Source organism: Cyprinodon tularosa, unplaced genomic scaffold, assembly GCF_016077235.1.
Source record: "Cyprinodon tularosa strain WSP-4 unplaced genomic scaffold, ASM1607723v1 ctg5, whole genome shotgun sequence".
Taxonomy (NCBI): Eukaryota; Metazoa; Chordata; class Actinopteri; order Cyprinodontiformes; family Cyprinodontidae; genus Cyprinodon; species Cyprinodon tularosa.
Genome location: NW_024039229.1, coordinates 3946902 through 3972173, shown reverse-complemented (window position 1 = coordinate 3972173; position 25272 = coordinate 3946902). Strand labels below are relative to the sequence as shown.

General features: G+C 40.0%; 1 protein-coding gene across 1 annotated transcript in view; it reads right to left on the bottom strand.

Annotated features, from left to right (window-relative positions):
• Positions 1 to 19218, bottom strand: part of erf (Ets2 repressor factor) — a 64666-nt gene extending 45448 nt beyond the window's left edge. The window contains exon 1 of the mRNA XM_038302792.1: positions 18665 to 19218. Within this exon, the coding sequence (XP_038158720.1) occupies positions 18665 to 18686 (22 nt within the window). The 5' untranslated portion in view covers positions 18687 to 19218. The remainder of the gene's footprint in view (positions 1 to 18664) is intronic.
• Positions 19219 to 25272: the final 6054 nt, after the last annotated feature.

Here is a 25272-nt window from a genome sequence, read left to right as displayed (position 1 = left end):
ACGCTTTTTTGACACTAATAGGGGTGTAAATAATAATTGTTTTGTATCGATGCATGGATTCAACAGCCACAATCCAATGCATCGACACGTCCGCAAGAGAATCGATTCATATTTTTAATTTCCTCCAGTCTATTTTTATCCATTTGCTCCTGGGCGTAATTCTCCCTAAACCTATTTTGACCTCCTACCTCTCTTCCTGGTTATACTATTACAGCAGTGTGTCGCAGTGAGCTTGACACAGACATTTTTAAATTATACTCAATATTGAAGCGTGGTCTGTGCTACACGCTGTGGGTCTAGATACGGCCAAGGCGGCGAGGAAGTGGGGGCGAGTTTAGTCCGACGACGGAGGGACATGAGGGCCAAAAAGAGCGGAGATCCAGGTGGAAAAATGGTCCCAGCGTTCTCGCGCACCTCGCTCTTCTAGCGGGTCAAACTTCACGACTTGTTTTCCGCAATTTCGGTCATAAAAACAAAACAAGCCTGCCTCCTGTCTGCGGTCAGGTAGAAATTGGGAGAGGTGCAGCGGAGCGTCTGTGGAGGGGGCGGGGACGTCTGGAGCCGAGGTATTGCATTGCACTGATTGCACTGATGTATTCTTGAGTATCAAAAATAATCGAATCGTTGGGTCAGGAAATCGATACTGAATCAAATCGCCATGATGGATGTGATTTACTCCCCTAAAACTAATACTAAATATTGTGATAAGGATCCCTCTTTGCTTTTCTTTTCCAAAGTACTTTCTGTGAACTTTCACATCTCATCCACTGAAAACATTCACATGGTTTACAACAGTGGCAGTTGGAGACGGTCACAGTGGCCAAATATTTAATTTGCTTGTATTAAATCTATTGCATTTTAATTTCTACAGAAATTTAATTACTTTCTGTTGATAAACTTAAAAAAAGGATCAAAACCTCTATATAGCATCTGATTCGCTAGCTCTATAGTTCATGAAAATATTTTTCTAAAAGAAAAAAGTAAAAACGTGAAATTTTATGGGACACAAATAAAAAGAAGGCAAAATGTGTCAAGTATAAATTGGCAAAGGGCATAAAAAAGCGGAAAAAAAAAAAATCAACCACATTACCCAAAAAAGCATTAATGCAAAGATCAAATTTAACAAGTACTCATCCTTTATTGCTTCACATAAATATTTAGCATAACTATTACAACATGTGTCATTAGGAGGCCACAGTGTGTCTGGATTAATCTGCAGAGCGGTGGTTTATCTGAGGAAAACGATATCTGCTTTTAAATCTGAAATCTGGCTTCTGTGTTGTGGTTTGTTCAGCAGACTACTTTCATTTTACTCCAACACACACACTAGCATATACAGTAGCAAACCCAGGGCTGGTTATTTAGTGACTTTAGTATCAGATTTAGCCATGTGAACACTAGTGTGCATGCATACATGCACTAAACCACACGTACACGTGTCACCGCAGCTCTGAGTAGATCTATAGCTCTGAATACAAAGGGTTACATGAATGAGTCACTTTCTTTCTCTCTGCCAATCAAATGTCATCTTCTCATTTTACTTCTTTCCAATGAGGCAGTTTTCCTTTCAGCGCGTTTTCCGACAGACTAAACGGCTCCAGTGTTGATTAAGACGACTGCATACGAGCGGTTCAGCGATGTGACAGAGGCAGGATGAAGCAGCCCTGGGGTTTGAACGTAGCTGTAATGCTATGTTAATTCATCTGTAGTCACAAAAGCTTCAGACCCATCTTAACGACTTATTAATACATGGTGCCTAACTCATAACAGACAATATTCAAATCTGGTACTGATTAACTTTGATTCAAGGGTTTTTAAAGTGCTTTAACAAAGTTACCCTCAATCTTATATGTAAGTAATAGAAGTAATAACAGAATATATGACTATTGCTGGTATCATAAAGGGTCAATAATCAAAGCTGCAATAACTGTACTGTAGTGGAGATTAAAAAGTGCCTCGGGACACTCCTAACAAACATATTTTAGTTTTAAACAAAAACATTTATGGCACACTTATACGATTACATGGAAAAGGTTCATATTCTAAATAGAGTTCTGTTCTAACTTCAGTCAGGAGACAATTTGTTTCCAAAATCAGTGGACTATTATTTTAACAATCAATTAATCACAATCGTTTTAGCCCTAGCTAAGACGACCGTGGCTGTGTGTTTCCTGGACGGGGCGGCCTTTAACAGCTGCTTTTTTTTTTTTTTTTTTTCTCTGCTTCTGTCTCCTTGAACCCCAGTCGGCCTCAGCAGATGGCCGCTCACTCTGAGCCTGGTTCTGCTGGAGGTTTCTTCCTGTTAAAAGGGAGTTTTTCCTCTCCTCTGTCGCTACAAGCATGCTTAGTGTGAGGGGTTGTGTTCGAGTCAATGAATCGATGCAATTAATTGGTTTTCCTTAGATAGAAAGTTTTCCCACACCAAGCTATTGGAGCACATCAAAGCAAGCCTGATCATCATGATGAAAACAAAGTAAAACTAATTAAGTCAGTCTGATTTTTTTCCGTATTTGGTTCCAATTTGAACCAAATTTAAATTTGACTATAAGAGAGTTACTCAGAGAAGCTAATATTTTATTTTGTATTTATTTCGATTCGTTGCCAACTTCCAGGCAACATAATGGGTTTTTTTTTAAGATGGAAAGCATAAAATTATCAAAAAAAATGCTCAAATTAAAAGAAAGAGATGGATACTTTAACCTGCCCAATAAAAACATATAAGATAGGATAAAAAAAAACACAATCAGATAAAAACAAAACAAAACCAAAACTCAGTTTTTCCAAGAGGCCTTAAACTGTCTAGTGGCGGCAAGCACAAAAGATCTTCTGCTTCCCTCCATTCTGCTTCTCACAGAGATCAGTCTCTAAATTGTCTTGATTTAATTATTCTACATTCAACTTTTTGACAATCGTCAATACTTTTGACTTAGAGGGGTACTAATTATACGAAAATAAATCAAAAAAAGGTTGGGAAACACTAATTTAGAGGAGGAAAGGAGCGATGCTTAGACTCTGGTCCAGTCAAAGCCCAGACCCAGCAGGCTCTGGGAGAAGGCAAGGCCCTGTTCTAAAGGTGCGGGGGGTTAAAGTGCCGTTAATCATCTCTGATACCCGTTCTTTATGTCTGATTAACAAAATCAGCCTGTGTTTGTGGGAAGTTTGCTTGATTGGATCCATCTGGGCTTCGAAACATTCCTGAGTAACAACCTTCAAGCCCTCTCTAAACAAAGGCACCTCATCAGCAGACGGCCGTCACTCTCAAGCTTTTTCTACAGCTCTGTGACATGGATGTTTGTTATAGTGCCAGGCGGCTGTGGTTCTGGGCTGCCACTCTGCAGCACGGACTCATCAGATCTGCCATCTGAGACGAGCAGAACAATCACAGCGACAGTGATTCGCTCTGGAGAAATGTGTCTGAAAAAAAAAAAAAAAAAAAAAGCTAACGCAGAACTTTCAACATGTATGACGTCTGGGAGCGTTAGTCAGCCTTTCCTCAGAGGAGAAGTCGCCCGCCACAGTCTTAATTCCTCTATTACATTAAATCTGGATCTTCCAGTCTGCAGACAAAGTGGCTCGCTCCGTTTGTAAAAACATTAAAGATGGAGGCAGGACGGCGTCACCGCAGGGAGATGGCAGCCCAAACGAGCGCAACGCGCTCACGGGCTGCAGTGAGAAAATTAAAAGAGTGTGTGTGCGTGTTTAATGCAAGACAGATATGAGGCGTTTTCATGGCGTGTGGGGGGTCCATGGCCCCAATAAAGCGAGCGTGCTCAGAGTGGGCGAGGAGAATAAGTGGGAGTCTGAGAGATTAACGGATTTTATGTTCCGGTAAAACAGATTCCCGCTCATTCATCACTGTCACCGACTCTGGCTTCACACGGACTGCAGAGAAAGAAAACGGGTCATATGAACAAACATAAAAAGTTTTCCTTTTCAACCGAACAACTCCAGCATTTTAGATGCTGTTTAATTAGTAATGAACCTTTGGTTTTTGATTTTTCTTTATCATGATAAAAGCTCTGGGCTAAGATCGGGTCAGTTTGAGTTCTGCAGGTGATAATGTGCAGAAAAAAACAAAGCTTATCGCTCAAAGATTAACTTTCCTTCTTATTACAACACTTTGTGGTGATACTCGTTTTCACCATATATCTGTACTACACAGAGTTATACTGAGACCATTATTAACAATATACCCCAAGTGTTGGGATGCTGCTTGAGTGTCTGTGTTCAATTACAACCTGTTGTGTTTTCATTAACTTATTTTTCTCCATCTAAAATATACATCTCATGTCTTTGCAGAAAACAAATATCTGTCATTGTGTTCAGCAGTAATGCTTCATATATCACTAACTAAACCAGAGGGGGGAGTTTTACACCTAGTGATTTCAGATCAAGGAAAAACAAAGACTGATTGTAATAGAGTCTGTAAATAGTTTTTACTCTTTGCTCTGTAACAACACCAACACTAAGAGGTGATACAGCTAGGGCTGCAACTAACGATTATTTTAAAAATCGATGAATCGGCCGATTATTTTTTCAATTAATCGATGAATCGGACAAAAAAATGTTTTTATATTAAGCTCTTTATTCCAAAATAAACATTTTAGACAGAACAAACAAGCACACAAGTACAGGTTGCTCATTAACTGTACTGGTGCAATATGAAAAATAAATGTTTGTGTAAAAACTACGCAAACTTACATGAGAAATGTAGCTGTACATCCACAAAATATAGGCTACTTTGTTTCATAAAGCGCAAAAAGAGACAGGCATTTTTGTTTTTAAAGCCCCTACGGGGTTCAAACAACAGGCCCCCCATTTCAACAAATGAGTTTTTTTTAGACTAGAAGAGTTCTGCCTTTTAAGACAGGAAAGTACAGCAGTTAAAGTTGCTGCTTGAGAAAACACTGAACCATAGAGATAAAAATAGCCCTGTGATTCAAATTATAAATTGTATTTGGAATAAAAATGAGAGAACTAGGGGTGGTAAAAAAACACATCCTCCAAAGACAGATATTTACATGGGGATGTGGCAGATAATTAATTGACATATTACTGATCTTGCTGGATTTTATTCTGCTTTACTTCCATAAATTGCAGGATCTTCTTTACTTTATCTTTGCCAGAAGATTTAAACTTTAAAAGCCTTGCCCTCATAATTTGCAAGTTAATTTATTTATAAAGAAAATATAAACGCTGCTTAAGCTAATTCAAATGAAATTAAAAGTAAAATAAGTAGCCAACCTTATCACTGTCTGTAACCTACTAACAAGGTAAGGAAAGCATCAGATGAGCTACCTGAGAAACTAACGTTACGTTTCCCCACTTTAAAACCAAACAAACATGGTTACTCATCCTGCTGATCTGCTCTCTTCACTGCCATTGAAGGCTCCAACGTGTTTTCTTTTCAGGTGCTGCGTCATAACAGAGGTGCTTCCGTGCCATGTTCATTTGTTTTTACAAAAGTTGCATGTTACGACTTTTTTCACTTTACAAAGCGCAGGGTATTTTAATTATTGTGATCAATTTGCGCCGTCAATCCCGGCGCATGCGCGCTTCATTTGCAGTCTGGACGCTGAGGGTAAACATCCTGCGGCTCTGACTGCAGCGCTGAGAGGGATTCCTGTGGGAGAGGGAGAAAGGCGTTGGGATGGGGGAGGCGCCCCACGGCAGGCAAAAGCCGCCAGTGACACCGTAAAAAGTCGCCAGATTTGTCGCTAGTCGCTTTTTTGAAAAATAGTCGCTGGAGGGGTCTGAAAAGTCGCTGAGTTGGCAACACTGCAACTGCGGCGCTAACTCGCTCCGCCATATTTTTTTTTCTTCCCCCGAATGACGGCGGCGGCGGATGACGCATTAATCGCGTGACACAACTAATCGATGATTAAATTTGTTGCCAACGCTTTTAAAAGTAGATTTTTATCGATTTGTTGTTGCAGCCCTAGATACAGCTATATATATATATATATATATATATATATATATATATATATATATATATATATATATATACACACACACACACACTCCGAAAGGAGTAGTACACACCGTTGTAGGAAATCTTCAATTTCTTAGCAATTTCTCGCATGGAATAGCCTTCATTTCTAAGAACAAGAATAGACTGTCGAGTTTCAGATGAAAGTTCTCTTTTTTCCGACCATTTTGGGCGTTTAATTGAACCCACAAATGTGATGCTCCAGAAACTCAATCTGCTCAAAGGAAGGTCAGTTTTGTAGCTTCTGTAACGAGCTAAACTGTTTTCAGATGTGTGAACATGATTGCACAAGGGTTTTCTAATCATTAATTAGCCTTCTGAGCCAATGAGCAAACACATTGTACCATTAGAACACTGGAGTGATTGTTGCTGGAAATGGGCCTCTATACACCTATGTAGACATTGCGCCAAAAACCAGACATTTGCAGCTAGAATAGTTATTTACCACATTGGCAATGTATAGAGTGTATTTCTTTAAAGTTAAGACTAGTTTAAAGTTATCTTCATTGAAATTACAGCACTTTTCCTTCAAAAATAAGGACATTTCAATGTGACCCCAAACTTTTGAACGGTAGTGTAAATGCTAAACCTTTTAGCATTTAGACATTAGTTTAACTGCAAGAATCTTCTAGACATCTAATTTTGTGCTTCATCTCTGAAACTTTTATTTAATCACATCAGCAGCAAAAAAGAAAAGTAAAGTGCTAGCATCCATTAATGTATAGTTATAGATAAATGTTTCACGCATTAGACAGGATCTTAAACAGAAAAGTTGTGCTTCTGCGCAGATCAGAAGCTAAAAGCCTCATTTTATATGAGCTGAATCGCATTCTGCCTTGCATCACCCCTTCCTGGTCAAAAAAACTGGGCGTTTGTTTAGAATGCAGACGCAGCGCGGTTTAGGTAGCTGTTTCCTTTAGGAGACTACCCTTCCTAGATATTCTCCATCTGCTATTTTTCATAAGTCCGGAATGGCTACTGCTCAGACAGCAAAACCTATGAGCAAAATACCACTTAGGAGATGAATGTTGATAAGAGAATAGCTTTACGGTTACAGTTAAAACTTCATAAAATCTGATTTTGCATTACAGGCCCTTTAAATAAACAATTCTGTGCAGATCAACAACCCGGAAATGTGTTGCTGCATTGTGCAGTCTTTGTTTTAAAACAAAAGTCCTAACTGAAGAACGAATGCTAGATTATGGGTTCAAAGATCAGCAAATGTTTGATCATTTCTATGAAACAATGCTGCCGATGTTTTATCATAGCATTTAAAGCTCCTTCCTCACTTCCTGCTTGGAGCATAGATGCATTGCAGCTTTTTATTGTAAGTCCAATAGTTTTTATTTCCAGCCAGTTCTTTAAAGTATGTGTCTGAGAGGTCGGCAGGACGACATCCTCAAGCAGAGTCACAATAAACACGCCACCTACTGATTCCCAAGGCCGGCCGTGATAGCCCTGAGAGAGAGACAAAGCTTTCGGGTTCCCAACGGAGCAATAAGTGGAACAAACACACGGGGCTCTGCTGGATGCAAATCATCACTTGGTTGCTCTATTCCCAGCAAGCAGGTCCGCAATCTGAAGCTCTAAGGACGTTCTCACACCTACGGGTCTTTTGCTTTGGTCCGAATCGGTTGATGAGTCTTAACTTGTAATTTTTTCCCACCAGTCCAAACCCAAAAATTTAACGCAGAACATTCATGCCACACTTTGGTCTGATGCATCTGGGACCGGAGTAACCGACTCAATGGAGGAAGCAGACATTCACAACATGGAGAATTTCGTATTTTTTTAGCGCAACAGATTTTGGAGGATGTCTTTTGCAAACAAGACGCTTTGTTGACATTTTAGTTTATTAACTGGAACACAACACATACCTTTTCATTTATGTCCAGTCAACATCTGATATCATTCAGATAATTTCAAAACCACTTTAATGTGGTTTTGAAACCAGAAAGACCACCTCCTCTAAACAGTCTCTGATGGCAACAGGAAAAAGACCCAGACTTTGTTTAAAACACCAACAACTCAGGTGTAAAAACACGGTTAGAAAGGCAGAAATGTCCCAAAAACAAATACACGGACTCCATGTGCAGCAACAAAACCTTCTTTTAGATTTAGACAAACATTATCCTGTTGTTAAATGAGTTTAAGTTGAGCAGAAGGATCCGTTTCACGGCTCACTGGATTCAGTGAAACCAGCAAGCTGTCATAAACAGTCAAAAGCAGCGCCCTTCAGGGCTCTTCAGCTCTGACAGCTAGCTAACAAGCTCCAGGTAGCAGTTATATAATCCATCTTGTTAAACTGAACTCTTTGAACAGGCTGTTCTTTAGATGTTTTACACGCAGAATATCAGACATTTAATGTAAGTAGAAAGAAAGAAGCATTGTGTAAAAAAAATAGTTAATATTTACGGCGTGTACCTGGGTTCTGTCTCTGTGTTTGAATATGAAAACTAGGTTTCTGGTTCAGCATCAGGGCTGGATTAAAGAAGGGTGGCCTGCAAATCAAAAGACTACTGATGCTGAGAGGTGGAGACAAAGTGTCTCTGTCCACACTTGAAAACTTCTTTTGGGAAAAACTCCAACCCAATGAAAGCCTCCCTGGATCAATGCGTGTCCCAAAGGACATTCATACAGTTCTGCTTTTTTTTTATTTTTATCAAAGAGCAAAAACTACAACATTTCCACCAGTTTTTCTACTAAATTCTTTGCAGTAAAGCTTATTTGTGAGATTATCATCAAATATGAATGAATGCAGTTTTTTTGACAGCTGGACATGAGACATTTTCTATAAAGCAGTGTGAGCTTTAAAATGCAGGTGCAAAGCCAACAGGGGAGCAGGAAGGTCTGGTCTGGATCAACCCAGTCCAAACAACCGCAGACCCAGCCTGTGCAGCCGGTTGGCAGCTCTGCCCTCCACACCTCTTCAGGTGGTCTTCCAGGCCATTTTGCATCAATCTTAGACGGCTCTCTAAATGAGGAGGATTTGTTTTCGTTACCAAAGACTTTCCACCGGTGAAGTAAAGCCCTGCTGATGAATGGATGGAAGTCATGTCAAAACTCCCATTTTATTGCGAATTAATAGAAGCTGCCACCCACAGTGGGTCACTTTAAATACTTCTACATAACTTCGCTGGCTCCGGCCTACCGCTCATATTTGTTAAAGCTAACCTTACAAACAGATGGTGGATTTGGCATCAACAGGAATAGTGGGACTACTTTACAGGACCTCAGAGAACCAATAAATGAGCCTAAAACAACAGATTCAGCAGAAAAGTATTCTTCAGCTGATTTAATCAAACATATCTGATCAATATGCTTCATTCATCTGAGCTAAATAAAAGGAAAACTTTTCTCTAAACACCTAGAATAAAGTTTAAAGTTTGCAATAAATGAGGACAGCCATGTTTACTTTGTAAAGATGGCTGAATTTACACACAGGTGTGTTACGTTAGGAGAACATCATTACTCAGCATTTTAAAGGAGGTCAGCCTCTTTGTGTGCGAGGACACTGACAGGCAGCGGCACGGGGGTCCTGAGGGGAGCTTCCTCCTCGCCCTCTATGCTGCAGACCTGTCCATCATCTCCCCAGACTACCGTCCACCAAGGTCCTCTGAGGACTGCAACAGCCACAGGGGAGGACGGCTCGGTCTCTAGGTGAACCACCTCCTGATGAACGTGGAGGAGGTGCTGCTGGTGGATTTTAGGAGGCAGATCCTCTACACCAGACATGTGTATATTCCCCATCTATATAAATTGTTGTTTTTTTAAACATTGATGTGATGGGATTGAAGGAGGTTTAAAAAGAAACTGAAAAGGAAACCAAGAATCCGCGCCACCCGAGGTCTAAGCGTCGAAGCTAGGGATGCACGATATTGGGATTTTGGCCGATATCCGATATGCCGATATTTTAGAACTCATGTAGCCGATAACCGATATCGATACTGATGTTAAAGCTGGACAAAAATAAGTAGTCATTGAAAATAGCAGTTTTGTTATCCATTTCTGACACTTTGAAAAATAATTCACTCAAATATATTTTCATATGCTGATATCAAATCGATTTTTAAAAACGCGGTATCGATCTATTTTACTTGCAAAATCTCGTGAAATTTTGCAAATTCTTGTGAGATTTTGTTAGTAAAATAGATCGATACCGCGTCAATATATCAACATATAAAAATATGGCAAAATTTTGTAAATTTTGGGGAGATTTCGTAGCATAACGATGACACATAGCAATATTTCATTAGTAAAAGAGATTGATATGGTGTTTTTAAATGGCAATATATCAGCATATTGTGATATTTTAATGTATCAATATTTTTTCCCTCGTCTTTAGAAGTTTTTAAGTCTGTAAAAAAAGAAGTTTTTGAGGAAGAAGAAGAAGTAGTATTTTTTTCTTTTTTTTTTAGACTTTAGAAGCTGATCAAATATCGGGTTAAATATCGATGGGGTGGCCGATATTCAGTTTTAAGGCTGATACAGGCCGATACCGAGAGGGGGCCGATTATATCGTGCATCCCTAGTCGAAGCAAGTTAAATCTGGAAGCAAATCGCAAGACGCACAAAGAAATGCCTTCAGTACAGAAGCCGAGAGCGGTCGTACTCAACTTTATTTTTCCTTTGTCTTCTTGAGAAAATGACATAACTATCTCATTATCATGGTTTAACCATCAATTATCTCATCATCACAAGAAAACAGCTATCGATTTCTTGAGATAACGAGATGATTAACCTATCTGAGTAACAAATGAGGCTGGCCAACGGCCCTGGATTCCCAGTCCATCCATGCCTGCGGTGCCTGTAGTTGTGCAGCCGTGGTACGGCGTGTGCGCAAATATTCAGTGTTTTAGTTTTTTTCTTTTCACTCTTTGTCATGTCGTGGTGGATGATTGGATTGCATGGGATACAGTACAAAGAATGAAAGTCTTGAATCTGGACTTATTTTGGGGGTTAATGCATCTTCTACCTGTTAAAGGTGTAACACTGGGGCTGTTCAGAAAACACCCAGCGCTAAGGCGCCGGAGGCATAGGTCTAAATGCTAATGAAACAGAAGTGGAAGCAAATCATCAAACAAACCACTAATAAAAGCCAAAACACTCCTAAAGTCGGGATACTTTGAGCCAGATCAGCTGCAGACAACATCAACCAGCCTCTTCACCTTAGCCTTGGTTTGAGGCAACATCCCCAGAGGAGGCCTGAGGAATCGCTGCACTAAACCAACGTCTTTCATGCAGACACTGGCCGTCAATGACTAACCGTGCAGAAACAGAAAAGTCAGAGGACTGAAGCGGGAAGCTGGGCATCCTGTCAGGTGTTTCACAAAGATCTGTCCCTCTGCAGAACCCCTTCTTATCTGCTCGCCGAAGCGAGATGTCGGTTCCACTCGACTGGTTCTGCTGTTTTATTGGGCCTGCTGGAGGTCAAATGTCACCGAGGTGAAGGAGATTAACTCGGTCATAAATACTCACAGACAGGACTGAGGCAGCAGCTCCAGCTGACAGAGATCCTGAGCATGATGAGCGCATTCCTGCACTTAAAGAATGTACCTGATGACCTTTTGTCCCAGTCGCTAACCTTTGTTGTGCAAAATTAAATCCTTAATAAAGGTTTCATCTGACAGCAGGAGAGATAACGCTTTCAATCAGGCAGCTACACGGCAACCGTTTCTGTTCCCTTAGGCAAGGCAGTCAGAGTCTTCCTGTTTAGATAGATGTTAAAACATGAAGTGAAGCGTGTAAAATCTGGGAACATCACAGCTCGCTGAAAACACAATCCACTAGTGATCTCATTTTCTCATGAATCTAAAAAGAAATCATTTGATTAAGATTCTGGAAATTTAAGTTTCAGATTTACCGAGAGGAAATTTTACAACTCTAAGCTCCAAAATTTAAACGCAAGTATGTGGTTCCTTTTATTAAAAAAGATCTTTAGCCATCATTTAATGTTTTTAACAGAAGAAAAAAAAAAACTTTCATTCCTTCAAAAAAAATGTTTTAAAGAACATTTAATGAGGACAGACCTTTGGCATACAAACAATACTGTCATAAAGTGTTTAAATTAGACATCTAATAATGTGCAAAGTCTCCAAAGTTGTGATAAGAAGTAAAGAAATGAAAGGCATCCTGCAGGATCAAAGAGAGCATTTTAGCCACAGGTGATGATAATTTCCACTGAGATCTGCAGGATAAAGTTGATAAAGCATTCAGAGCTGAAACCTGAATTTTATCAGATGGATGTAAACGGAAACACAATGTTCAGTCAGGCTCTGCAGCTTGTGGTTTACTTCTGTGTCCTCAGCTGACTAAAGCTACCGCAGATAAAAAACAGCGGATGAGTACTCCTGTAGACACGCTTCAGATTAGCCAAAACCATCAGTTACGCTGAAAGCTAAAAGCACACCACAGGAAAAAAACAAAAAGCACCTGGAAATACCAACTGAGCATGCGTGGATTTAAAAAAATACTGGGATGAAAGTATCTCCGGTAATATCTGCCTGGTTTCTTTGGCGTTTTGGCTCGTTGGTGTGACCATCTGCTGCTTAGATAAAGAGGAAAAAAAGTCCACAAAAATTGGAATATATTAGCAGGTAATTATTGAAACCTAAACACGCGGAAATAGTGATGAGGATCTGTGCCGCCCTCTAGCCGATCAACCTTCCTCCTGGTATCACGAAGGTCAACTGTCTCTACAAGTTGCCTTTGTGGAGCCGTCATTTTCTGATTGGTTTGTGCAGCTAAAAAATCCCTGATCCTGAGAAAAGTTCTTGTAAGGAAAACAGGCACCAGCGCTACCTTAAAATCCCTCTATGACTGAAAGGCAGATGAGAAATCATTGCTCAGACTTTTCCCCTTTTTTCACCTCAATCAAAGCTGTAAAATGACCAAAGGTTAATGGTAGAAAACTAAACCAAAGTTTGAAAGAAACCTCACATCTTTCCAGTCCTTTCAAGCTGTGTTGTTTGCATGCAGAATTTATTCTGGCTATAATAAGATGCTGAAACCCTCCTCTACCTCTTTATGCTCACTACAGTTAGCTCAAAAAATGACTTTTTATTTGTTTCTTACATAAAAAAAGACAACTGTGTCTGTTTGAAAATGCTAAGAGAAAAAAAAACTGTCTCCTATATCTGGAACAACTTTTTGCTAAACCTTTGTTTGTGAACCAGGTCTAGGGCCTCCAGGGCCCCAAAGATCCCCCCATCCTGAGGAATCTGATTGGTAGCCAGTCTCAGTTGGAACCTGATAAAGAGTCACTCTGGGCCCTTTGTTCAAAATTTGCATTTTACTGCTTCTTTCTCTGGACCTTCTGCCTACATTTAAATCCACCCATTTAACCCTTTATTGCTCTAACTTTATTTTATTTCTATCATTTCCTCAAATTAGCTTCAGGTAAGTGTTTTATAGTAATAAATGTACATTTCCCCCCTCAGATGTTGAAAACAAAGACATAACAGAGTGAACAGAGTCCACATTTTGTCCAAATAACCTAAAGATTACCAAGGAAAAACAAGGATTGACTAATATAGTAATAAAACATTTCAGATGAGAGTTTAAGACATTTTTCTGCAACAACGGTTCAATTACAGCTCCTTATATGCCCTCTCTTTTTTAGGGTGTTTTAAAAGGAATAACAGTCTAAATTCTTTAGAGTATTTTCTTTTTATTCAATATTTTGCATTAATAATATATAAAGTTTGTTTTCATAGTAGAAATGGAAAATTTATGCACTGCTGATCAAGAAAACACAATATGCACCCTTGTTTTTTATAAAAGCATTAAAATAACTATATTTCCTAGATGGATGTTGATCAAACTTGGCTTTTTATGAAACCTGACTTTATACGCTTGTTTAATAAATAAAGCTGCAGGTGTTGATGGCTCTGAGTGCCAGACTTTCCTGTAGTGAGATTTTGTTTAGCCAGCATCGCCCCACTTCGAGCAACCTGTTGCCGGTGCGGGTCAACGAGCCGCCATGCAAACACACTTCCTGGAAAAGAGGCCCACTGTAACATGGGGAGATGATCATAATGGCGCTGACCCGGGCTGTGGCCTGACAGCACATCAGGGAGCTGCTGACGTCACTCCGCTGTGGTTTTTCCAGGCTCTGCTTGCCCGGGCTTGGCTCGCTAGCAATCAGGAATGTGATCAGGTCGACCTTTGTAGAACTAATCGCTCACGGTAAGCACATAATGGGAGGAAAACCTGAAGAAAGTACAATCTGTGACTGGCTTTCTGAGTTTTTCTCCGGGTGAGGGGAAGAACATGCGCTGCATTTTTTCAGTTCTGTCACGATTCCCCAGCTGTTGGAGAAAAAAAAGTGACCTGCTTTATGATTCGATATTACCTCACCTGACTGGTCTGAGCAAACATACGAAACATAAATAGCCTCCACTTATGGAAAGAAGGCAGATTTAAAACGAAAAAATAAAGAATGCATCAAGGCATAGCTTAGATCAAATCATATATACATGTTAAAAAGGCCTAGTCAAAGTAAGATTCAGCTGCAAGACTCACAAACTGATCTTCACAGACACTCTCCATCACACCAGACTGAGCTAAAACTGCTAGGGAAAATAAAACACCTGAATGTTCAGAGACACACCCAGCTCTACCTGCACTGAAAGCTGCTTACTTTGGGCTTCTTTGGAAACCCAAACTAACCCTCCAGGGGGGGGTTGAATACCTCTGCACTTCACTTTTCTGGTTTTACTCCCAAATGCTTCATAAACAACCGTCTTTGGATTCGGCTTCCCAGCTACCCTCCGTGATGTGTCAGTCCAATAAAATCCAAATAAAAGAAAAAAAGTCATCTGTGGTTGTAAACTAGCCGCTAACAGGGGTGTAAATACTTTTTTTAGATAGACATATTTTAAAAATATCATTTGCATTACATGTAGTAAATGTGATGGTGAGGAAACAGTCGGTATGTGGGTCATCAGATGGGCTTTAAACCTGAGTTAGCAGAACGGGCCCAATCTGCATACAGACGTCCCTTTCTTCTTCCTGTAATTATCTACGAGTCATCTACCCGCAACCAAACGGTCTTCCTGAAGCGTGACAGTAAAAACACTCACTTTGTTGTGACCACATCAATGCCAGGTGAAGCCACGCTGTGACAGACGTACGAGCGTCTGAGCACACAATCACACTCACAAGTCATTAGCAGTGGCTACGCCAGCCTGCTGCTCATGTATGGCCCCTTTCAGTGCAACACACACGCAACACGCCACCGAGGCAGCGGCTGGCCGTCCACAGCTGTGACGTCTCACATGTGGAGTGTTGTTGATATAAGGAGGAACACCAGTGGAAAATTGGAGCTGGTGCTGGCGGAGCCAGACTCCTGACTTCCTGATAGGAAGACAGTGCAGGCTGACCCATATTTGTTTTGTTTAATGGAGATATTTATATCTAAGCAGGGATACAGGGCAGAATTTTCTACTCTCCTCACATAAAACCTGAAAAGTAAGAGCCATGATCCCACCTTTTCTTAAATACCAAAAAACTAAAAGGAAGTTGGTGCAAAGGGCATCATTAATGTTGAACATTAAACCAATAAAAACCTGACCACAACACTGCTCAAAAACGCACATGTGCAGCTCCAGTTAGCGGCAAACGGGCAAACGTGTGACTTAAAACCGAACGGAAGTGAGAGACGGCCTCAGTAATCCTCAGCCCTCTGGGTGCTGGAAGTCATTAGGAGGGAATACAATGTTCAGGAGTCAGAAACGGGCAACAATGACACGCTGGTCTGAGTCGTTCTCTAAAAATAAAGCAGCCACTGATGGAAAGGCGTGAATAAGGAGGTTATTCAGAAACCTACACGCCTGCTCCGTTTCTGGAAAGTTTTCGCTCCAGAAAGATATCCTTCATGCAAAGACTTCGCTTCGATTCGCTTCATCCATAAAAGTCGTCCTCGGCTGCAGGGAGACGGAAAAGCCGCATCTGTAATTACGACGTTGTGTTGCGGAGAGGCATTCCCCTCTTTAAACGTCTATTATGGGCCGCTGGATCTCTGCCCGACCCAGATCACCACAAAGCGCTCCTGACTAAACTGAATTTAAGAGCGCCTAAATGCACAATAGGGGGAAAATTATAATCATTTCAGCAAAAGCTGCGGTGTCACTGAAAAATGAGAGGAATGTTAAACTGTAAGGGCAGAGTTTTCAGGGCTTGGATTTCAGGTGAAAGGTGTTTTAAACAAAGCTCGTCTTTCTGGAAGTCAGATTCATCCTGAGCTTTGTAAACAAACATCTTTTTCCATGGTGGGTTTGTGGAAATGAGGGGCATACAGCCATTGTTTTTTTCCTCTCCCTCTGCTCTAATGCTACCATCACACATTCCAGGTTTTCCTCTTTAGTTTCTACACCGAAAAGTGTAAAGTTAGGAAATAAAATAAAGCTCTTTCTACTTCCTGCTTTACAACACACTTTGATTTCACAAGTCTGCAGGGTTACAGTGAATAAGCTCTGATTAGTCACAACCACGGAACTGATGCAACACGAACGGTTCAATCAAAGATCAATAGGAATATGGTTAAGTTTCTTTACCTTAAAGCGATATTGTAAACTATTCTGATGTGGTAAAATACTTAATGTGCAAACTAGTTAGTGTTTTGGGTGAGAGAAGAGCCAAAATAAATGGAAAGAATGATAAACCAATGAAGAGCAGGGATGTGTACAGGAACAAAATGGTTTATGAGCACAAAACAGTTAGAAAATATGATGTAAACGACCAAAGAGTCAAACTGAGCCAAATCTATCAGCATAGGAAGGCCTTTAAAGGCTGATTTTTACTCAGAGACGTAATGAGAGGACAAAGGAGAAGAAAATAAATAAAAACAGTTTATAATATTTGACATGCTGTTCACCAATCTGAGTTGATAGAACGGAAATGACCTGATTGATCGGTGCATCTCTATAAGCACATTTTCATACAGATACAAATCTTTTCCAAGTATTAGCAAACCTTTATAAATCAAACTAGCCGTAAAATCCCCACATGGAGCATTTTTCTTATAGCTCAGACTCTGTAGAGAAGGACGAATTTCTATTTCTATTCATACCTTTTGATTGATTTCAGGACTTCAGTCATTATAAGCTTTCAACAGTTTAAAGCAAAATCTCCAACATAAGGTTTGTCCTTTTGTAAAGTGGGAGCTGCTGGATAATCACTTTAAATCCTCTTTACTTTCCTTCTCAACACTGTTTTGTTAACGGATTTTCTAACTTATACAGTAACGCTTGTGATTAAACCAAATCGATAAGAGAGTTGAAATCGTGAAAATCTTATCAATTCCCAACCCTATCCATCCATAATCACAGGAAGTTATGAATCCTAAATCCTTAACAACGTTCAGCACCTTACTTCTGAAGTATTTACTTTATTATTGTGGCATTAGATCATTTAAGTCCTATTTTCTAAGCGCAGTTAAATTATATGAGCTTCTAATCATTTGTAATAAACCAATAATGTGTTCAGGTTTCTCTCATGCTATGCTGGAGGAGTTTAACCCCTTATAGAGCAAGTTAGCATTTTTGATCCATTGCATACCCCTTACAAATGGATTCCTCCCCCGTCCCTTAGTTAGATCTAGAAGCAAAAGATCTATATCCAGCCATTCATCAAAGATCCTGCTACCTGGCTGTACATCTTATTTTGGCATTTGACCAATTAGATGAGCCCTTGAATTATTTATTACCTACTGTAAATTAAGTTGAAGAAAAAAGTTACGAAGTCAAGAAAAAAAAGGTAAAAAGCTAATTGAAAAGTTAAAAAGCCTAGTTTACATTAATATGCAGGTTTATAAACTAAAAAATCTAAGTGCCAGTATCAGTATTAATGCCTCTAAGGTTATGTTGTACCAGAAATTTTTTATGAATTTCTTATAAAAGCACTTTTGTTGTTTTTCTTAATATGTTCAGGCAAGTTGGCTTATCTTGTTATTACATTGACATTAAGTTTTACCATCAAAATATCCATTTTATGAATGTTTTGAAGGTAATAATGTCTTATCCTGGATTCCAATAACACTATTGGTTGAACATTTGATTTTTCAAGGTATTTCAAGGAGTTCCTATAAAGGATTAAAGAGGAAATCAACATTACATGTATCCCTAATGCAAACTTAAAGCTGGATAATAAAACTCTTAAATCCTCTTAATGCTTCATGCTTGTATGGAGAATATTTTCCCTTCCTGTTAAAAAAAGGAACTTCAGATTATTAGTCTTAACTTTTCACCTCATTTCCACACACGCGTGGGTGTGATCAAGGCCGTGTTTAAATGGCTGTTTCAGTATAAACTCAATCTGGCTAATTAATGAACACATTTTAGTTTAAATCTGATTTATGGCCTCGCTGATGTAAACACAGATGGTTAAACCGTGATTCCAGGAAATCAGCTGCGCTTATTGTAAATATCTAAAACATTTGATGCGAAAAGAAGCGCAGCAGTTTGAGGTAAAGTGGGTCTGAGCTGAAAGCGGTTCAAACTTTAAAAAGCAGAGTGAGAATCGGATGGATCCTGCGCAGCGCCATCATTCAGCCACACTTTCCCCCGGAGCGGACGGCTAACAGGCTAGCTGCTGCCGCCGCTGTTTTCAACAGAGCAACAATCATTAAAGTGTGTAAAAGTTGCGTGAAAACCGTGAAAATGTCCCACTCACCCGTCTCTCCCGGGGTTTTCATCTTGGTCCAAGCGGTCGGCGTCTCCTTCCGTCACTTTTTCCCCGTCGACGGGTAACTTCAGGCGGTAGCTGTTAGCTGTTAGCAGCGGCTCCGCTCTCTCTTCCACCCGGTCTGCTTCTGACCAGAAAGAGCTGAAAAAACTCCGAGCGGAGTTTTATATCATCTGCGTTTGCTTAGAAACTCGTTTATTGTTTTTTTTCTTCTTCCCCCTAGTAAGTTATCCGGGAGTGTGTGGAGCGGGTTGGAGAAATCCCGTCCTCTCCGGTGAATGGTGAAAGTTTGGAGGAGTCAGTCCGAGCAGCCGTTGGCCGCCTCTGGAGCAACGGAATGTGGCGAGTTTAAATTTCCACTGCGGTGTCGCATTTTGGAGTCCACCGCGGCAGCAGCAGCATCTTCCTCCTGACTACAGCCGCGCTTCGGGGAGGAACAAAAGTAGTGAAGCCAACTCACTTCTGTCTCTGAGCCCCCTCTTTTTCTCCCTTATTTCCACTCAGTCACTTCGTGTTCCCTCCAGCTCCCCCCCCTCCCCGCCTCCTCTTCCATAAAGGGCCGGGGTGTCGTGTTTCACTATCCTCCTGCCACACGGGGCCGCCCACGCTGACCCACACAGGGAGGGAGGGAGCGAGGAATCGAACGCCCACCGAACAAAGATCGTCTATGGTTTGTCACGCGAATAAAAACGTTGGGCATATTTTTTTAGATAAATTATAAGAAGGAAGATTACTAAAAGAAAGAAAAAAAATTAACTGATTTTAAAATTTTATTTCAGTATCATATAAGTAAAAAAAATCAGAATTCTGACTTTTTTCTCAGATTTCTAACTTTTTTCTCAGTGTTCTGACTTTAACCACAAAATTCTGACTTTTTTCTCAGAATTCTGACTGAATTCTGACAGCTAACAAACATGTTAGTATCAAGCCGTTGCCATGTCTGTTTTAGAGACTAAATTAGCTCCCTTGTTTTAATCACCTTCTGCTCTTCGATTAATAAAATAGCATCACCAGGGACCCCTCAGGCATGTAAAAAGTCCCCTAATTCCATCATTTCCCACCGATGTGTTACTGGCCCTCCCAAACGACTCACGTCCTTGTCAGTGAAGCTGAAGTCTCCCACATCTCTTGGAGATCTCTTCCTTTATGGTGCCCATCTACATTAAGAGCCAAAATTCTGAGATTAAAGTCAGAATTCTGACCCTTTTCTCACATTATACTGAAATAAAATTTTAAAATCAGTTAATCTTTTTTAAAGTTTTTTCAGTGGCCTGAAAGATTAAAAGTCAGAATAATTACAAAAAAAATATGAAATCCAAAAAACAAATTTGGAGCAAAATACTTTAATTTCATATAGAAGTAAAGATTAAAGTAAAAAAAAAATCTACTGGACTTGGTTTCCAAGATTTGAAGACGTTTCTTCAATCTTGGAAACCAAGTCCATAAGATATATATTTTTTTGAACTTTTACAGAACGACTATGACCTGGATGACTCACAAAAAAAAAAAAAAAAAAAAAAAAAAATTGGTTTTGAGTTTACAAAAAAAAAACTCAATTTACACAGTTTTCATGTAGTTTTTCAATTCAGTTCATCTATAAAACATAAATTTAAAACATCATCATTACAAGGTGCTTTACAGAGATAATTAAATCAGATTATCCAGTCAGAAAGCTAAAGGTTTCCATCAAGGAAGACCAGCAGATTGCATTTAATCTTTGACTCGCAGGACATGCTCCTGCTGGAATTTGCAGTGACACTATTAACTTACATTTTGTCATTGACTCTTAAGCAATCCCTCACACCAGGCATGCATATAGCGAAAGTTGGAAGGAAAAACTAGCTTTTTACAGGAAGAAATATCCAGCAGAACCAGGTTCAGTGTGAGCAGCCTTCTGCTGAGGCCGACTGGGGATTCAACTGCTTTCTTTAGAACATTCACCAGACACACACCTTCTAACCCACATATAAAACCTTGTTTTTCTCTAATTTATTAACTGTTTTCAGTCTCGGGTCAGTTTGCATTGTCAAAATAATCATATTTTTGCCGAGTGAAAGAAGTACAGTGAATAAACATTTTTCTTCTTCTTGAAATATATAACTTTATATACATTAATCAGTATTTTATACACTTTCAAATAAACTGTATCTCTTTTTAATTGTTTTGGGCTTCTGTTAACAAGCTTCTCACAGCAATTTGCAGAAAATTTGTCCCATTTCTCCCAACAGAACTGGTCTAACTGGGCCAGGGTTGTAAGTTAGCTTCCTGATTTATTTATAGCTCTGCCTGTAAATCTTCTATGGGACTTGATAAAAGTGCTATATAAGGATAGACCATTTATGATCTCTGAGATATAACCTCATCTCCTTATTCATTAGAATGATGGCTGGACACTCCCTTATTATTTACACTTGCATATCATTCAGTGTCACCAGAAATATTTCATAGGGAACGCCAGATGGGGCGACTAAAAAACTTGGGGTGGCATACTGAAACTAAAAGCCCTAATTTCAGGTTTTGAATCTACTAATGCGGTTAACCTGCCTGTAGAAACCTATGATTTAGGCCCCGTCCACACAAAGCCAAACCCTGGCCTAAACGCACAAATTTTTCACCAAACCAGCCTCTCATCCACACGAAGCCGGCGTTTCGGGGGTCTGTAAACGATCTTTTTTTTATTAAGCCTTCAGAGTGGGAAGATTTTGAAACGCCGTTTTCGCGTTTCCATCTTTAAGCTCTAACCGCATTTTTTTCTTACACGCATGCGTCATAGCGTCGCCTCTAAACACGCATGCGCGACACAGTATCACAACAACAATGGCGCCGTACTGTGTTGAATGGTTGCTGCTCATGCTACTCACCCTGCTGTCGGGCTTACAACAGAATCTTCTTCTTCTGGAATATCTCCAGGAAGAACAGAGCAATATCGACCACATAGTTCAGCACCTGAATTTGACTGAACCACGAAAATGGACCCGCAGGGCAACCATGTATAAATATTAGTGCGCATGCCCAACATTTCGTCGCCTATTTTTGCTTTGGCACCACAGCGCCACTTACAGGCCTGGCATACATTTTGCAGCGTTTTCATGCATTCGTGTGGACGATCACATTTATTTTACGTCTCCGTCTTTACGACAAACGTTCTGGAAAATATTAGCGTTTCGTGTTCGTTTTGACTTCGTGTGGACGGGGCCTAAGACACTTGGTCTACTGTGTGTGTGATTTTTATATGTTCCTAATGATATAATATATATATATATAGATACAAACCAGTTAACATTTTGAGTTGAACAGTAATTGCTTTTTTTTATTTTCTCCATTGAAAGTGGGCATGAGTTGAGCTGTAGTTCTGTGAGCACACAGGAGCAGAAAGTAGGGGGAGAGAGGCAGGTGAGCTATAGTGCACAAGTGTTACGTCCTTGAAAATGGGGAGGAATAATAATAGTGAAAAGATATGTTTCTTCAGCGAGAACCTTTAAGGGCAGATTATACTTCTGCAGCCGCACACATCAAATGTCGCTTGCGTCTGGTCATGAACCAGTTTTGCTGGTATGCTTCTGCACCGTCGGTCTGGAATTTCTAGGGACGCACAGCAGTTTCCCGCCTGAGCGCAAGGGGGAGCCTATTCGAGAACTCACAAGAACTTTGGCGGATGGTCACGAGAACTTCGTTTTAGCAGAGACCTTGGCATCTTTATATAATTTGTCTGAGGCATCGTACAAGTAGTTGTACTTCCAAACTTCCTCGATTAATCGTTCGTCGTAGTTGTTCCTCGGTTTTTAAAAATGGCGCATCTCGACAACGAATCGAGAAGGACGACCAAGCACCAATCACAGCTGCTTTTTGTCTGCGCACTTCCATTTGAGGTCTGCGCAGGTTTTCGACTGTCCGACGTGTAGTCAGGATTTTTTTGAGGTGTGCGACGACGGTTGCAGAACCTCTGCGCAGGGGGGCGTGGTCACGCACAGAGACAGATTTGATGGTTGCAGAGGCTATGCGTCAGAAGCATAAATTGGCCTTTACTCTAATGAGGAAAAGATCTCAGCATCTCCAGTCACGTGGACAGAAACGGATGGTGTCCAGTTCAAGGGCTGATTATGCTCCCACAGCAGTGTGTCGCAGTTAGCTCGTCGCAGGTATGAAGCAGATATTTTTGATTTATTCCCAATATTGAAGCGTGGTCTGCGCTATGTTATTCCACGCCACAACACAAGAGGGACAATCCCAAACTAGCTAGGATTGTGGGTGTCCGTGTGCCGGTTTGACAAGCTTGTTTGAAGTCTACAACCCCTCATCAAACGCAGGATGACACACAGTTCACCCGTGAGTGTTCCCCAAAGACTGGCCGTGGTGCTGCTACAAACTAGCATCCTGCATGTTGTCTGGCATATTGTCTGAGGTGTGCCAGGCGTTGTGGACGGCGTTACAGCCGGAGTTTCTGCCATTAGGTACCAAACAGGAAATATGCATAGTGTAGAGCGGATGTAGAAATATAGAATTGACCAATCAGAGGCCTCCTTTCTCACCTCCCTGTGACGCTGTCTGCAGCATTGTCTTTGGTCACCTACAATTAAGGGGAGGTGGACCAGAGTGTCTGTGTAAGGCGGGGGGCATATTTCTGTGTTTGTGACACACACACAGACAACCTGGTTTCTGAGCATAAACCAGGCTGCAAGATCACCTTGCAAATTGTAAATTCACACTTTTTTACCACAAATTGCACAATCGTAAAGACACTGGTGAGTGGGGTGGCCAGTGGGGTGGCCAGTGCATTGTATGGGGTGTACCCCCTAGTGGTGCCACTGATATCATTACGATATGCAAGATGAATGTGTCATTCCCAGGCCTCTGGAGATTGGATCCAGGGTTCCAGTTATCCAAACCTCTACGCTGTGGTATGATGGGAATGATAAGAGGTGGGCAGAAAACACAAACAGTTCACTCAAGCAGGAGCAGCATTACCTCGCCGCATTGTACTCCAAAGTAAAAAGTAGCCATAAAAAAAAAGAAATGACTTAAGAGTAAAAAGGTATTTGGTATAAAGTGTATTGAAGTACTGAGTAACTTATCTCTTCACAATCAAAGCATCTGATTTAATATTTTAAAAAATGAAATAAAGTTAAACAGCAGTTAGACGCCTCTCCTGGAGTTTGAAGAATGTGATAAAAAGGAAGAACACTTATAACATGCAGTTATTACACCAAAACAACCACATGCGGATGAAACAATTTTCTAAATAATTTTATTTTTATATATATTATGTTATGAAACATAGACAAGATACAGTATACTGTTTACCGTATTTTTAATTGACCTTAAAATTACAAAAAAATAAAGATAATTATAATATATACTTAAACAGTGTTTTTTTTTTTTCTCTCTTTGGTGATTTTTTTCTTAAAATTTTTTTTTTCCTTTTAATTCATTAAAAGTAGCAAAAATTCATAATATTCTATTTAGTTAGAGGTGAAAAGTATGATGCAGTAAAAGTACTCCGTAAAGTTTTTTTTTTCTTTCAAAAAGTTACTGAAGTACTGATATAATTTCTTACTACCCACCTCTGGAGGTCAGAACGGGGTCAGTCCAAATCAGGTTCTGGTGATTAAACCAACTTTTTCATATCATCAATTAATAAACTGTAATCATGGATTTAACCAAGCTGTTACTAATGATGGACTTCAGGATTTCAGGCAATGCATTTTTTAAATCTCAGTAACTGTAATTTTACACTTCCTGGAGTAACTCCACATTTAATTAGTGCTTTCTGATTATATAGGATATTTGTAACAAGGGTTATTAGAATAATAACTTAAATACGATTTCTGGATTTGGACCCAGTTATGTGACAATAATTTGAGAACTATACGGACCAGAAAATACATTTTATCTTCAGATATATTTTTTGAGTAAATGTTTTATTTCAGACTAACTAATTTGCAGCTTTGGTTCTAACAAACAGTGAAATTACAAAATTTTGTACATTTTCATCTATTTGTGGAAATTATGAGGAAGCTAAAAGGAAATGAACAGAAGTGTGCAAAATATCTGAAAGAGAAGCACAAAAATTCAACTTTTTTGGGAGTTATAGCTAGAAATAGTAAAACGGAGTAAACAGACCTTATATACGTATTTGTTTTTGGGTTTATTTCACAAGATAAAAAAAATAGAGAAGCACGCTGAGAGCGCAGACCTCCACCAAGCAGCACATTTAGCCCCATATTGTAACTTACTAACCTGACTCCGCCAGATGGATTTGATGGATTTGCTCCGCATATCCATCTGGAAACCTTCCGTTGAAGTAATTTTGGGAAGGGGCGAAAATACTGGTAAGCTGATTGGCCTATGTTGGTGATAGACGGGCCAAATAAACCAATCAGATCAACAAAGCATATGACGTACTAACAGAGCGACGACGAAAACACAACCACAAGCCAGGCTACTTTTGCCGAAACCAGTCGGGAGAAGAGCAAAAACATCTTTTCCTCTGAGAAAAGCCTCCAGAGCAGTGTTTTGCTCTTCTTTCAGTGAAGAAATACTCTGTAATTCTGATAAAACTTGCTAACGCTAGTTTCATCGGCTGAAGCCGCCATGTT